This window comes from Rissa tridactyla, chromosome 3, assembly GCF_028500815.1.
Source record: "Rissa tridactyla isolate bRisTri1 chromosome 3, bRisTri1.patW.cur.20221130, whole genome shotgun sequence".
Taxonomy (NCBI): domain Eukaryota; kingdom Metazoa; phylum Chordata; class Aves; order Charadriiformes; family Laridae; genus Rissa; species Rissa tridactyla.
The window spans coordinates 52,865,000-52,879,936 of record NC_071468.1 but is presented as its reverse complement, the minus strand read 5'-3'; the positions used below and the strand labels follow the sequence as shown (position 1 = coordinate 52,879,936).

The 14,937-nt window shown below is 40.7% G+C and overlaps 1 protein-coding gene across 1 annotated transcript in view; it reads right to left on the bottom strand.

Annotated features, from left to right (window-relative positions):
* PLG (plasminogen) overlaps positions 1-12,238 on the bottom strand; it is a 63,324-nt gene extending 51,086 nt beyond the window's left edge. The window contains exons 1-7 of the mRNA XM_054194858.1: positions 12,109-12,238; positions 9,236-9,371; positions 8,495-8,601; positions 3,042-3,156; positions 1,861-2,024; positions 1,213-1,342; positions 977-1,095 (exon numbers count right to left, since the gene is read on the bottom strand). Of these exons, the coding sequence (XP_054050833.1) occupies positions 977-1,095; positions 1,213-1,342; positions 1,861-2,024; positions 3,042-3,156; positions 8,495-8,601; positions 9,236-9,371; positions 12,109-12,229 (892 nt within the window). The 5' untranslated portion in view covers positions 12,230-12,238. The remainder of the gene's footprint in view (positions 1-976; positions 1,096-1,212; positions 1,343-1,860; positions 2,025-3,041; positions 3,157-8,494; positions 8,602-9,235; positions 9,372-12,108) is intronic.
* Positions 12,239-14,937: the final 2,699 nt, after the last annotated feature.

Genomic DNA, 14,937 nt, shown 5'->3' with positions numbered 1-14,937 from the left:
AAAGAAAGTGAATTGGTCTGGCATGTGGGGAACAATAAAAAAAGTAAGAGTAACGATCAGAGGCACAGAAACTGCAGAGGGCACAGAGAAAATGAATCTACAGTGCATGCCTATTATAGATACTTTGTATATGGAATTTCCAGAGGAGACAAGCATGACTCTAAAAGGTTGGTCTGTTCCTTAAACTTTAAGTTTAAAGCACAAAATGGAGATGCTATGGCAACTGTCACAATTTACTTTATCATACAGAAGTCTGTAAACTGTCATTCTTCTATCTGTAATTGAGCATGCTGAGGTGAACTACATCTAGCAAACACATGCTGCTGCTTAGAGCACTGGAAAGCGAAGATGAATAAGAAAGCAAGCTCTAGAGATAAAAACACAAAAGTTTTTCTCCAAGTGCAGTCCAGTTCTACAAATGGCAATGCTAATTTCGTTACTCAGTGCTTTGGAAATGTCCAGATTTAGTGTGCTCAGCTCCATTGGTTAAGCTATCTCACTGATAAGTCACGTTTTTCTCCAGAGGCCTGAACTTGTTTCTCAGGATTCATCCCTTGCTAAGAAAAAGGCAGTGCTGGCTGTGCTGGCCAGACCCAGGTGAAATAATCACAGCATGGCCACACAGCGGTTTAGGTGTTTTCCATGAGTTAGCAGGTCAGCTGAAAACTACCATCTGATTTAATCAGACTGCCCTGCCTCTCTGGTAAATTGAAAAGTAAGGTGATTGAAGACAAATTAGGGTTTCCATAACATCTCTGGCACTATTGCACTTTGTGACACCTGCATCCTCACTGACCTTACATCATTTTACGTAACAGAAATGTAGTGAGTGATTCTTCTCATTAATCTGCACTTTCCCTGGTTCACAAGGACTGCCTCAGGATACTCAGAACTGCGATTTCTTGTCTTTCCCCTCCCTGCATCTTTTTAATGAGAAGAGCTACCCTATGGTGCGATCTCAAGAAATCAGACTCACTGCAACGAGGAATGTTGCAATATTCCCAGCGTTTAGTAGGGCTGGTAGTGAAACACCAGGGTCGAAGTTCACCATCAGGATTACGGCAGTAATTCATCTTCAGATCCTTCTCTGGAAAGCTGCACATTGAAAATGAAAGAGAAGCTACAGCTATGGCTGGCTGTAGCAATTAGGCTGTCTGCAGGCAGGATCTCCCAGACACTGTGGGAATGAATTCAGTGCTAAGCGTGACTCACTGTTTCAGGGTAAATCCATGCATATGAGGTTCTTGGGCATCCCAGCGCTGGCACTCAAGCCCAGACTCTGTTCTGGACACTTCTCCATGGTAGTCTTCACCATTACACTGCATGCACTCCGTTGTAGGGCCTAGCCAGAATGAAAACAGAGCAAGGTTTGCAGCAGCCCATGAATTCTGATCCTGATCTATTCATGGAAGAATACAGAGAAAGTAAGAGAGGGTTTTGCTCCAGCTAATGATAAAAGGAATCCAGAAGACCATGCATTACAGCCTAGCCAAATAAAGATTTAGGGATACGTGTAATTTGGAGGGAGGACTTTGTCACATATCTGTATGTACTGATAGCAATGTGAGTTTTGTATGTTACGTAGCAGTTGGGTAAATCTTTACTCTTGTTAAAATTAAATAAATTGCTAGGAGTAAGAACAGGACAATATCGGCAAATGGTATAAAAATTTCAGTTCCTCCATATTTACAAAATTTGATAACTGGAGCCAATTAGGAAAATAACCTTTGTGTTCAGAACTTCTTAAGTTCCATCTTGAACTAAATTCACATTTGAAACCAATCTGCAATAATAAAGCAAGAACAAATAGCAGGAATAATATTACCTACCAGAACACTCCTTCTCTGAAAAAAAATATACCTTCTCCAGTGTGCGTGACCTGGCCCTCACACTCTGGGATGTTACAGTAATCAAATCTGGTAGCAGGATCTGTTGTGTAACACCAGGGTCCACTTTCATCCTCATCAGGATTTCTGCAGTAGTTTTCATCCAACCCTGCATTCGGGTGTTTTTCAGGTGTATAACTGCAAAAGTATTAAAATTCTATTTTAATTCCAGTAATTTAGTGGAGCAGAATGGAAATGTCCAACTTGCTCAGCTAGCTGTGGGTTCTATTAATTCAGAGTAAATATGAGAGAAACAGATTCCCCATTGTAACCCATAAATGAAATCTGAAAAAAACATCCCGTAACTACCATTATTAGTATCTTTCTCCCTAGGTCCCAATTGCCAGCGATGAGTGAGCCTGTAAGGACTATGACAGTCTCAAAGGACAACTAATTGTCTTTAATACTTGCATCCAGCTGATCTTATTTTTCTTAATGCAGCTACTTCACAAGTGAAATATTTCTAGAGACTATTCACCAAACACAATTGGATCTTAATTTAGCGAGATTTTGAAGCAAGTGACCCTAGGCTTCTTCCTATAGCAATCCTCTCAGAGAAGGCTAAATGGCTTTTAAACAAAAAATTTAAACAAGAGCATGCAAGTTTCCTTAGAATAACAACAAAAAATAATTTTTTTAACAGATAAAAGTCCAACGTAGATCAGAGAAAATAGGCCCTCTGCTTCCACACTTGCTTCAGTGAGCCAGCCCTGAGAAAACTCTGCCTTGGGCACTTGGATACTTTGCTGGACGTTTCTTCTTGGCTGTCTGGATGGCAGGCAGGGGGTCATAGAGCTGGACAGACATCATTGCTTTTTTTTTTTTCACTCCTCATACAGAAGGCAGAAAATATAGTCCCACTGTCACCAAGAGCAAAATGTTCACCATGTGTTGATAGAAGGAGCATTTCTTCTTCTTAAGAGGCTCAGCATTTAGACACAACTTCTCTATCTGACAACGCACCCTTTCCTTACCCAGACCATCGCAGTTCTCTGCCAGTAGAGTCAAAATTAAAAAGGCAGATGAAGATAAGGTTGTCTTAAAAAATCACCTGGCTTTGATAACGTGCACTATAAAGTTGTTTATACACATGAAGTTAGGGAAGCTTGTGAGAGATTCAGAACAACATGAAGATAAGTATAAATAAGGCCATACTTTGGGTTGTGGGGTGTTTTTTCTGCCCACTTCTGGCATGGAATACCCCTCCGAGTCTTGGCTTCCATTCCTCTGTAGTCCTTCCCAATCCCTCTTTTACATTGTAGAAGGTAAACTGAAATGGAATTGGCTTTGTTAATTCAGTGGTGTTACAACATTGCATCTCTTGAAACTGAGAATCTGCAGGTATAACTCCGAAGATCATCAGTTCATGATGAACCATGTTTTACCCATGTTTTGAACCTCTTGTGCATGAAAACACAGATGTGATTCCATAAGGTATCCTAAAACAAATTAGTTACCAACTGCTAGGTAACTACAGAAGAAAATTCCTGAAGCATTTTTATAAAGCTAATAAAATGTAGTTAATAAAACAGATATAACAAGTCACAATTGATTTTGACATGTACAAAATGTGTGCTTATACTATTACACTACTAGGATGAAAGGGAAGGTCTTTCCCCAGCAGCTAGAGATTCTTTGAAATGCATTGTTCTTAAGCACATTTGCAGTGTGGGTGTCACAGAACTGTCCCTTCAAGCCAGAAAAGGTTTTAGTTATCAAAATACATTTGTCACATAAGGGGCCCCCAGGCCTTTGATTCCTCTAAGTCTCAGACTCCCAGGTACTTTCTAGTGGGATTCCAAGGCAGAGAGAGTGCAAAGCATGTTGATGATGCCTTTTTTTTGGCAACAGACACTGTAAAATCTCCAGTTATTGGGGGGATTTACCCTGTTTTCCCCTTCTTGCAATTTTCTTGCACGAGAAGGATCTCCCTAAACCCCAAAATATAAAATGGAAATGTTAAAGCAAGAACAGGTGACCAATTTGATAGGAAAAGCTGAGCCCTTGTTTGGACACCTTGCAATAGTTACTGCCGTCACAGTGTGTGGCCTGCACAACAAATGACTGTGCTGCCTGTCTTACCAAAAGGGAGCTGCTGCCTGGTTGTCAGGGTACTACTGGAGTGCCCAAAAGTCTTTTCACTGCTCCTTCAACACTGATACTCCAGTAGCAGGTCCCAGCACGACCAGCTCTGGTCAATAGCCTTGCCTGTGGACTTCCTGATGTTGCCAGGTTCCTCATAAATGATTTTAGCCTGTCTAAATAAAAAAGCTGGACACATCTGACACCTGGGGAGATGGGGTGGGAGGCTCTGTATAGCTGGGTCAGGAATGAAGACAAGCAAGTAACTTCCCAGTTCAAATGGCACATGAAGACTGCCATGGATTTAGGCCTTGGTATTTGATCCCTTTTAAACTGCATTTTTAGTAACACGGCTTCTTCCTGTTTGACCCCCAAAGTCTCTTTTACTTTTCTGTCCTGTACAGGAGTTTGCTATGCTGGCCTATAACCCCTGATAGTCTGTGTTCCTCAAAAGGGGGATGGGATCAAAAGCCAAACTATATGTCAAGACAAAATTAAGGTTTGACTAGGGAAACTGCTAGGGAAACCAAAGGAAACTGCTAGGGAAAACAAAGGAAACTGCTAGGGAAAACAAAGGAAAAGGCACCCTTGGAGGTGTGCGTGAGAAGAAATCTGGCTTAACATAAGGTAGTGAGCATAGCCCACAAAAGCTGTGTATCTGGGCCTTGTGGATTATTCCGATTATTGACAAGGAGGTTGTAAATGAAAGAGGATTCCTCGTACAGGGGTTTGCCATTAGCATAAGGAAGATAAAACTGTAAATGCCAGACATATGCTCATGGAATTGCCTTTGTAACTATGGGCAATCTAGCGTATGGTCTGCATACAGATCCCAAAGTGTCTGTGGTGGGGTAAAATGTGAGTGCATGACACTGGGTGGCACAGCATAGCCAGACGAACTCTTATACGCACAGAGGGATGAACCTTTTGGTTTTAAAGGAGATGTTTTGTACAGGTATTTTGAACCCAATCCCAAGTAAAATAAGCTCTGACAAAGACTGATGCCAGAGTAGCTGTTATGAACTCCAAGGTCTGAGCGAGGCATAGGTGAGATTGTACAGTCACCATGAACCTAAGGGAGTGGCAGAGTCACAAAATGTTCTGGAGATTGCTTTTTCCAAGCAGAACAGATTCCATCATATCTCAGCAGAAAGAAGTTTTACAGCAGCTATTTCCTGGTGCTGAGGAGTCACGGTGGGGACAGAAAACTTTTCTGACGCTTAAGGAAACGAAATGTCTTTATTTGCAAATTCAAGTTCAGGCTGGGTGACACTGGCTGTGATAATAAGAGTACCTCTAGGAAGGTGAGTCTCACTTTTACCATACACTTTAACAGCCTTTTGAGAAATATCTCCAGTTTGAGGTGAACTGGGGCCATTGCAGATACAAAATGTTGCCATTTGGATGATCCAGAGACTTCACAAAGATGTTGGCAGTGGTAGCTGTGCGTTTCAGAAGTAATACGCTAGTCCTGTATTCCTACTAGTGAAAAACAGAAGGAAAATGACTCTACATCCTCTGTTCGAAAAAACAGGCACCGTAAAACTGTCCCCTGAAAAAAAAAAAAAGGAACCAATTCCCTGACTGCTAGGGCTGAAAGCACTTTCTGCTGAAGCAGACCCTCATGAAAACATATGTCTAAGGCGGCAGAGGTAGTATGTTGCATAGCGTCAGAAGAAGAGCTGAATGGCATAGCCAAGGGAGGCAGCATGTGTCCCAGGTGTCAAAGGTGGGTCTCCTGGAGTGCAGAACGCGGCAGGAGACAAAGATGAGACAGGAAGTCCCCAAATTGCTGCAGATCATAAGAATGCTGGATGATGAGCAAATGATGCCTGATGACTCATTAGATGAAAATGAAGTGTCTGTGAGGCAGATGTTTTTTCCCCTGCTAGTATCTAGCGGCCTTAAGGCTCAGGTATATGGGTTGGGTCATTTCAAAGAACCACCATCATTAGCACAAGGATAAAATAGGGAAAGAGAAAATAGATTCCACAGGAAGGGATTTGGTATCCATGACCTATTGTCCAAGCTGTGGCAGTGCCTGACTGCAGCTTTCAGTGACCACACACAGTGTCTCCTCTGCAGTGGACTCATGTGGTGACATTTCCTTCAGTCCTGGTCATGGCAAAGAAAAAAAAGCTCTGTAACAAAGAGGACAAGGAGAGAGGGGAGCAGACCCATATCTCACCCTACAGTTTCAGTTAAGGCTAAAAAGTAAACAAGACAAATCCATCCTAAAGCACGAGTGGGTGCAAAGCTAAGCTTTTTCCTGCAGGAAAAGGTGGCTCCAGTGGGTGTACAAGCAGCAAATCTGAAGGCTCTGACTAAATTTCTGGATTACATGTGTTCAGGAAGGTTACCAAGATGAACACTGAGTCTGGAGGCATCAGGTCTGTCTTCCAGGGAACAGCTTTGGAGGAGGAGGACAAGAAAGAAGAGAAGCCAAGCAGTGCTCCCTCCTTTTCCTGAGAGGCCAAAGCTCCTGGGTATAAAATCAAGACTTTTCCTGCTGACATGAGGATCAGATGTGTGTTTTCAGATGTTTCAGAAGTTTGTAACAGCTTGGACAACAGCAAGTAATGTAAAGGAGCCCTCATGAAGTTAGGGATATTGTCTTGATTTGTACCAGTTTAAGTCTGAGTTACTGCCTGGCCCTCTGTGACAGCATATAATTAGGGTCAATGAGAATTATTTATTCATTTGGAAGGGCTAATTTCAATTTAATAATTAATGACTTGTGCATGTGTTTATGTGCTTTCAACATATGCAGAGGAATTTACAGTGCATATATTCTTCCTTTATCTTGTTCTAAGCTCAGAGGAAAACTCCGCTCAATTTTGACTTCATTAAAAAAAATCACATTTAAAATGCTGATTTCTACAGATATTTCACTTATGCCAGAATTATTTGGCTGAACCTGCTCCAATGTTCTTCAGTATTGGTGACTCACACATCAGTGGTCTATGAGGAACATGTGAAAAATAAAGTGGAGAAGAGCTCTCTATAGGCTTTAGTCTTGTGACTTCTGCTACTGGGGCGGGGGGGACATGACTATAGAGCTGAAGTCTTTTGATCAAAACAACTGTAACAGTGGTTTTGCCTTGTAAAACCGGAAGGAATCTGTCCATAATAACATTCAAGAATCATGCAGTACACTTCAAATTCTAGCTTTTAAAGCTTTAGTAATCCGTCCGAGCTAAACATAAACTGCAAGTTATAGAATCATAGAATGGTCAGAGTTGGAAAGTTCAGGAAAACTGGTGAAAAAATCCACTTGTCATTAGCATAGAAAGAAGACACCAAGAACCACATATGGCATCATAAGAACAAAATGTTATGCTGATTATCAGCAAAAAAGCTGATAATCAGCTAGAAGTTAAGATAGTACTTACTGAAGACAGCTGTTACAAACCGAGTTGCACTCGGTGCCATGAACCTGGCAACCCATTATCCAGTCTAGTAGCAGAAGAATTAAAATACAGCTGTTTAAATATTAATAATCTAGCTTTTTGTTATGTTTGGGCCAGATCTCCAGCAGAAGTTAATGAATTCATCAGAATTGTATCAGTTTATGCTTGCTGGGAATTTGGATATGAACTGCTTTCTCTTTAAAACTTTGATGTGGCAAAGGGGTTCTGCACCATGATCGCTCATGCAGTTTCAGTTTTCTGTGTATCTTTCAAATGCTTCAGAGTTGTAAAGACACTGAAAATAATTGTCTTTTCAAACAAACTGAAGTGTTCTTACAAGAAATGCTCACTATTCGTTTTATATCTCAGTAATAGGAGCTTTCTTTTTTCCAGAAGACTCATTGAAGTTAGTGTTTGTGACTGTATTATCTATGTTCCCATAAAACTTATAGAGATAGTCTAGTTAAAAAGTATTTATTTTTCCAGCTATATAGCTGGAAACTATGTATTCAAAACTTAGAAAAGCAATAATTAATTAATTAAATCCAGAAATAATCTTAAACCAAGCCACTTATCTGAGCCTGGCATACAACAAGAATTAAGCATAAACAAAACAAACAGCTTACAAAACATGAACATTTGATTATAATTTAAAAAAAAAAACCCACCACAATTATAAGTCAATACAATATTTCAGTCAAATAATTCTTGACTGAATTATTACACAGAAATTACGTAAGTGGGTACATAGAAGTAGATAATCTTGTAGTCTTGAAAATTTGTATGACCAAAGACTACACTATCTCCATGAAGCAGAGGACTGCAAATATTTAAAGGGCAGAAAAATGCATGATTTTTGATTTGGAGTATGTTTATTCTGCATGGTCCCAATAACACATGACTAAAGGAGTGAAGTATAAGTTCAAATACAAGGAGCCTTGATGCTACACGTGAAATTCTCTGGCAGTGTCAGCCCAGTTCGTAACGGGTGCAGGCCCACCTCACTCAAACTGTCACCACCTGCAGTGGTTTGCTCCTGCACTGCAGCAGAGAATGCAAGGGTGCAATTAAAACAGGCTTAATGTGTACATGTGCACCATCTTACTATATACATACTTTTCTTCTCATAAAGAATTGCATCCGTGCTGTTGAACATCACTGTCATTTTGGCATTTTCAGCCAGTGTCAAACACTGTAGGATTTTCCTGGTGAATAAGAAGGCCCTGTGGAAATTGAGAAGGAAGCAATATTGACATAGCAAGCAATCTTTTTAATTCAATTCAAATTATTCAACCTGCAATTATTTTTCTATAAATTATTAATTTACTAGCACTGTCTTGTATCCATTTATATCTTTCAGATACTGCACTCGGTATTTGAGACACTGAATAAGACACTGACTTTTTCTGCTGCTCTGAAGTGTGTGAATTTGTCAGGCTGTATGACTACGTGAGTAAGTTACTGTGTGGGAAGCCAGTTACTGCATTGGCAAAACCTTATCAACAGCATCCTAGTTGCTCAGGTTAGCACCTTTCCCTACAAAGAATTAGAAACATCTCACACTTCTTTTGTGAAACAAGGCAGCATCCAGCTGCAGGGGTGTAAGCAGCTCTTCACGTAATTTTGTGTAAGAGCAGGAACTTGAGCATTTACTATAGAGTGAGTAATACATTGTAAATCCACTCTTTACTTGACCTTGTAGTGATTTATGAGTGGGGATAAGCCACAAGCTAAAGGCGCAGGTGACACTGCTGTAGGCAGAGCTGCAGCAGCATGGGGATGTTGGTTCTGAGCAACAGCAGGAAAACATCGATTGACACCCACAATGACACAGTTTTAAGATTCAACAGACATTACCTGCAAATAAAATTTCTTTCAGCTTCACATTTCTCTGCACATTCCTTTTCATTATTTGCCTTGTAAAACTGTTTGTTTCGAGTAAGTATCCAAACACCATCTGTTCTTAAATAGTCGTCCAGTATATCTCCTTTCACTACAGGGGAAGGAAAGGAATCAGACATTAAAAATGAGGACGCTGCAGTTAAGAAAATCTGTGACTTTGAGTCCCATTTTTCTTGCAGCATTGACAGGTGAAGGCACCATTTATTTTGTGTAATTCTGGGTAAAACATGATAAACTCTGAGGAAATTTCTGTCTCCTGACAAAATCACAGCTGTATGACCGGAACACATCATAGGAAAAAACAGCAGAAGAGAGATGTAGAGAAGCAGCTCTGAATGGAGTTAGGTATGGATTTGAAGCTGAGAACAAGGAATGTAAAACAAGAGTGAGAGGGACCAGAGAGAGGGACTAAATGATGCCAACAAAACACCGGTCAGAGAAAGATGAAGAGAAGTGATATCAATATTGAAGTTTTGGAGAAGCATGAATTTGTGAGGATGTGAGATTATGACCTCCCATGTGGATGGTGCAGTCACTACAGTTTTACTGGTCACTGAATAATTGTTTGTCCTATGATGTCTTGCCCTGCAGCAAGAAACATCAGTCATAAGATGACTTTTACATAAGACATCTTTTACAATGGCCACCATTATTTTTGTTGTAATGGATTGAGCAGACTTACTAATGAATCTGCCAGGCTGCGTCTCTGCTGCAACAAATTAACCCAAGATTTTAAATTAGTAAATCAATTAGTATTTTTATATCTGAAAGCTACATGTGTATAAGACATATATGATGTACCTGCTAATACATGTAACACTCAGCTCCAAAATGTTGTTACTCACAATGGAGTTTGCAATCTAATTGATTTTTTCCTTTTACATCTACAAAGATTCTGTTTCTGTTCCTAATTTCTACAAAAGTTTATTTCTCTATCCAGCATCAGATACAAAGTTACAGAAGTGATATGGTTTAATTCTTTCACTTTTCAAGCTAGATTATTATTGACAAACACAGGAAATTCATAATCTTGTACGGCATTCTCACAGGTAACATGGTGAATCATTCTTTTATGTAAACACCCATATTAGGCTCAATTCACTGCACCATCACTCTGGTGTAATCAACTCCCATGACATATAGGTCATCACCTACCTCCACATGACACATATTCATATAAAATAAATGGTATTTGGGCCACTAATGAAAGTTAGAGGTTTAATTCCCTGAGGGCAATCTTTGCCTGAGGGCAAATCTGACTATTTGCAGAGTTGGCTCATTGCTATAAAATCTGCCTGTTTTAAGAAATCACTGACATTGAGGCCTCCCATATCTAATCCTACTGTTACAGTAGGAGTATGTGGAGCACCAAGAGCCTACCAATTTCTCCTGATGGACTCAGCAAACACGTGTTTCCTCTCCTGACCTTTTTCCTAAGCCAACTGAGGCAACTGTTCCAGAATTGCAGGGGACCAGCATAGGAAAATATTACTTTCCAAACTTTATTGGCTCATATTAAAACTATATGTTTGTCCAAAGAGCTCTACTTTGGATACCATTCCTTTTCAGTGACCATAAAAAAAGATTTATTTCAGTTGGTTTAAGAATGAACACATGCGATTTTGGATGACATGCATAAACTAAAAGGCAGCACAGATTTGCAGAGGCTCAGATAACAGAAAAGAAAATGTGATGTTAGTTGCCTGAAAAACACTGAAAAGTGTAGACTTAAAAAAGAATACAATAGATGTAAAAATGCAAGTCTTTGTATACCCACACATGACACACGATAAATAAACAGAATATTCAAATATATGTGAGCAAACCAATTTCTCCTTTTACATGTATATCTTTCCAGACTTGACCAGTACTAATCCAGAAGACATAAAAAACAGTTTTAAGGCAGTTTTGCGGGCCACCACTTTGGAGAAAGTGAGTCAGAGCTGATAACAATGAGCAAATAAAGATAACTTTATCATCTGTCTTTTATAACCCAGCACAATCATATAATGATACATCCCTGTTATTAAACGCCTGAGCTACTAGAACATCACACAAAGTGTACTGACCTGTTTTTAACAGTACTTTTAAAAAGTTATTTAACGGTCATACAATGATATGCTATGATGAAGCACCTGAGAATATGATATCTGATTGAAATATGATTGAAATTTATATAACGTGGAATATTTATTTATAGAATTTGTAGATGAGCTTGAAATTCATACATTACCATTATTGGAACACCTATCTTCATTTGGAGTTGTAAAAAAGAATTTTTAGACATATTCCTGGAAAAGCTGATCTATGTTACCGAAGATTAAATTTTTACCTACTGCCCCCAGGAAAACAAGGGAGAACATTTTCTTGTGTTTGATGATAGAAAATGTGAAATTGCTGGAGTATAAAGAAGCCTTTTAGTGTTTAATTTTGTTTTAAATATTTCATTTTAAAACTTTAAAACTCCTATCATAAACGATGAAAATCAGGATTACTGTACTTAGCAATGCTTGGCAGTAAGAACAGCTTTAGCATTTGATACAAAGCCTGCTGAAACCAGAGATAGCCATCTCATGACTGCTATGGGTTTTGTAGCAGGCTTTGGGGCTGCTTTCCTACGGTGCCCCTCCATTTCTGGACATGGGGCATATTTGCAGGGAGCCATTTGTTCCCCACGCAGGTACCAAGGCTCTTCTGGTGTCTCTAACAAACACAACACTGGAGCAACCACAGCTCTCGCTCTGTTCAACAGCAGCTCTCGCTGCCCAGCAAGCCCCGGATTCATCGTTGTCCAGGTTAAGTGGTGACGCAGAGATTTAAGGACCTACCTTCACCAAACGGAGCTTGCGAGCATTCGGCCCCCACCTCACCTAGGCAAGGGGAAGGCAAAGGACTCTTACCTGAGCTGAGCAAGAAAAGAAAGAGAAAGGCGGCTTTGCTAATCCTCATTTTGGCCCAGCTGGCGGGTGCTGGAAGTTGTGTGTGTCAGTGCACAAAGTTTTATTGACTCGCACTGGAGTGAGGCGGCATCAAACAAACAAGGCAGGTAGGTTAAGTTAATCATTCTCCCCTGCTGTGTCCCCCTTTGCCATGGTGAGGCCATTAAATCAACCTTGAATTGGATGGATTACCAAATCCGACTCAATCATTGTACTGGATGCCGGGAAATGTGAAGGCGCTCTGTTGTTGTGCAGGGCATGTTTTTGTTCTCAGATTGCTTGGCCTCACTTTGCTAAGGTAAAGATGAGGATCACGGTGGTATAAAGTATGGGAACCCAGGCACAATCTAATTCTCCACGCTCCTGTATATTCAGTTTTAGGTCCCAGTGCTATTTTCAGTCACAGACTTGCACTGCTTAGGTTGGAACTGCTTCTGATTTATGCTTTTGTGTAAGCCAGTCCCCAAAACCAGACCCAGATAATGTTAACTCCGTATCAGAATTTCTTTAAACAATCACCAGTGTCCTTCTTGGGGGAAAGAAGCTTCCTTCCCTCAGCTGTTTCCCATTTCTGGGTTGTTTTTTGCCATTCATGACTTGGGAGGCAGGGTTCACTTTGGTTCAGTGTATAATGTGTCTCTGCCCTCCAGGCAAAGCTCCTGATATCTCAGGTCTGTCGAAACCTCAGGGTGCATGCAGGGTGCCCCATGCATTTCAGCAATGCCACCTCCATCACCCCCATGGGGCTCAGCTAAGGCAAGCTAGGCATTCCCAGCCAGAGTGCCCTCGGCAGTTTCAGCTGGCTTGCCTGGCAAGTCGTTAAGACCTTCAGTTGGGGTTGGTGGGGCAGAGGAGAACAAAAGTTAGGGGCAAGGTGGGAGGGAATCCCACATATTCCCCTCTGTGCTGGGAGAATGATGGTTCTGGAAAGGCCACCTGCAGCAGCCACATCTCTGTGAGCACTGATGAGTAGGTGAGCCATCTGGGGTAAAAGCAGTGGTGAAAAGGTACATGCCTCCAGGGCATAGGTAGGAAGTGCATGCTGGGTTGTTGGGAACCCAGTAGGGAAGTGGCCTTTCTGCCTCAGCTCTGAGACACTGCAGGGAGTTTTCAGTAGGGAGCCAGAGTGTAGCCTGCAATCAGGATGGGCAGAAGTGTTGCTAGTCAGAAAACAGATGGTTGGTCTTTGTAACTGTTTTGTGGTCAGTTGTGTCCGTGTACCATTACATCCACAGCTCATCCACATCCCTACCTCCACACTCACTTTTTTAGCATATCATTAAACCTCCACCACACCTGGCAGAAGCAGGGAACTCCGATGTTCCTACAAGGCTTCAGAAAGTCAGTGGTTGGACAGAGAAGAGAAACCAAAATTTGTTTTCTGTAAGGACACTCATTGTGGAAGCAAACACCATTCACTTCTGCTTGGCCAGTCAGCAGGTCTGTACCCTCCAACCAGCATGTCAGCACATGCACAGGTGAATCCCGGGAGCATCCACCTCGTACACATGGACGTGGAAGAGACAGGAAGCCATGAGTACCTCACAGAGACATTATGGGGACATGAATGGGAAGAAGGATTAGGGGACCATTTGGGAGTGAGGAGGGCATGGAGAGCCTTAAAGATTTCCAATTTTGATTCAGGAGCGAGGTGGGGTCAACAAGAGACGGTGGGGAGAGGGGGCATGACAAGCAGGGGTATAAACCATGTGGAGCCAAGCCTTGCTTATTCTGCCACTGACAGCACTACTTGTTCTGCCTGCAGATTGCAAATGCCATAGACTATAGATGCTGAAGTCTGAAGCCACTCTAGATCTGCTAGTAAATAGCTTGGAAAAGTGTCTTCACTTGGATCTAATTTAAATATTAGACCAATCAAAGACAGAGAGATTTTATGCCCATTTTCTATTAGAAATGATGGAAGCCACATCTTCACTCATGAAAACTATGCTGTAAATCTAGCCGATTTCGTTTGTGATTTTCTGGAGAATGTGCCATCCTGGTAATGTCCAGAAGGGTGCAGCAGATGATACTTTTTTGACAAAGTGGGTGAGGTTAAATCCCCAGCATAAGCAAAGGTGTCAGTAAGCACTCATGGTACATTGACAGATGTTTGTCCATAAACTTGAAAAATCCCAAGGGATTTATTATTTTGTTGCTCATATCACAGCACTAGCTTATAAGGAAATTTGTCTTTTATTTATCTTTATCTTATGTGCTTTTATTTTCTTTCTCAGTTCCTCCTTTTTCTTCCCACTACAGTGCAAGAGGTTTAAAGTCGGTTGATTGGTTTGAACTTATTTAACATTAATATGTTCAAAAGCTTTATTTTCTCAAAGTGATACTCCATGTAGGAAAGACAGCATGCAAGTATGAAATTCAGAGAAAAAATAGAATTAGAAAGAGCAAAGGAAAAAAGCCAAATGTAACATTATCACTGTAAGATGCTGAAATGCATGATAAAGATTATAACGTCATGAAAAATAGAGGCACCTATTTATAATAAAAAAAAACCCACACAATTTTTTTGAGACCATGGGGCATGATTTCATCTAAATTAGAAAATAAGGAGAAGAAACAACTCCCTTGAAAAGGAAAATAAGTATAGATAAAATGAGTAAATGAGTTGCGAGCTCAAATGAATGTTCTTAACTTAATTTGGAAAGAAAAAGATATAGAGCTGCACAGTAATGATAAAAAATAATGGGAATGTGAAGT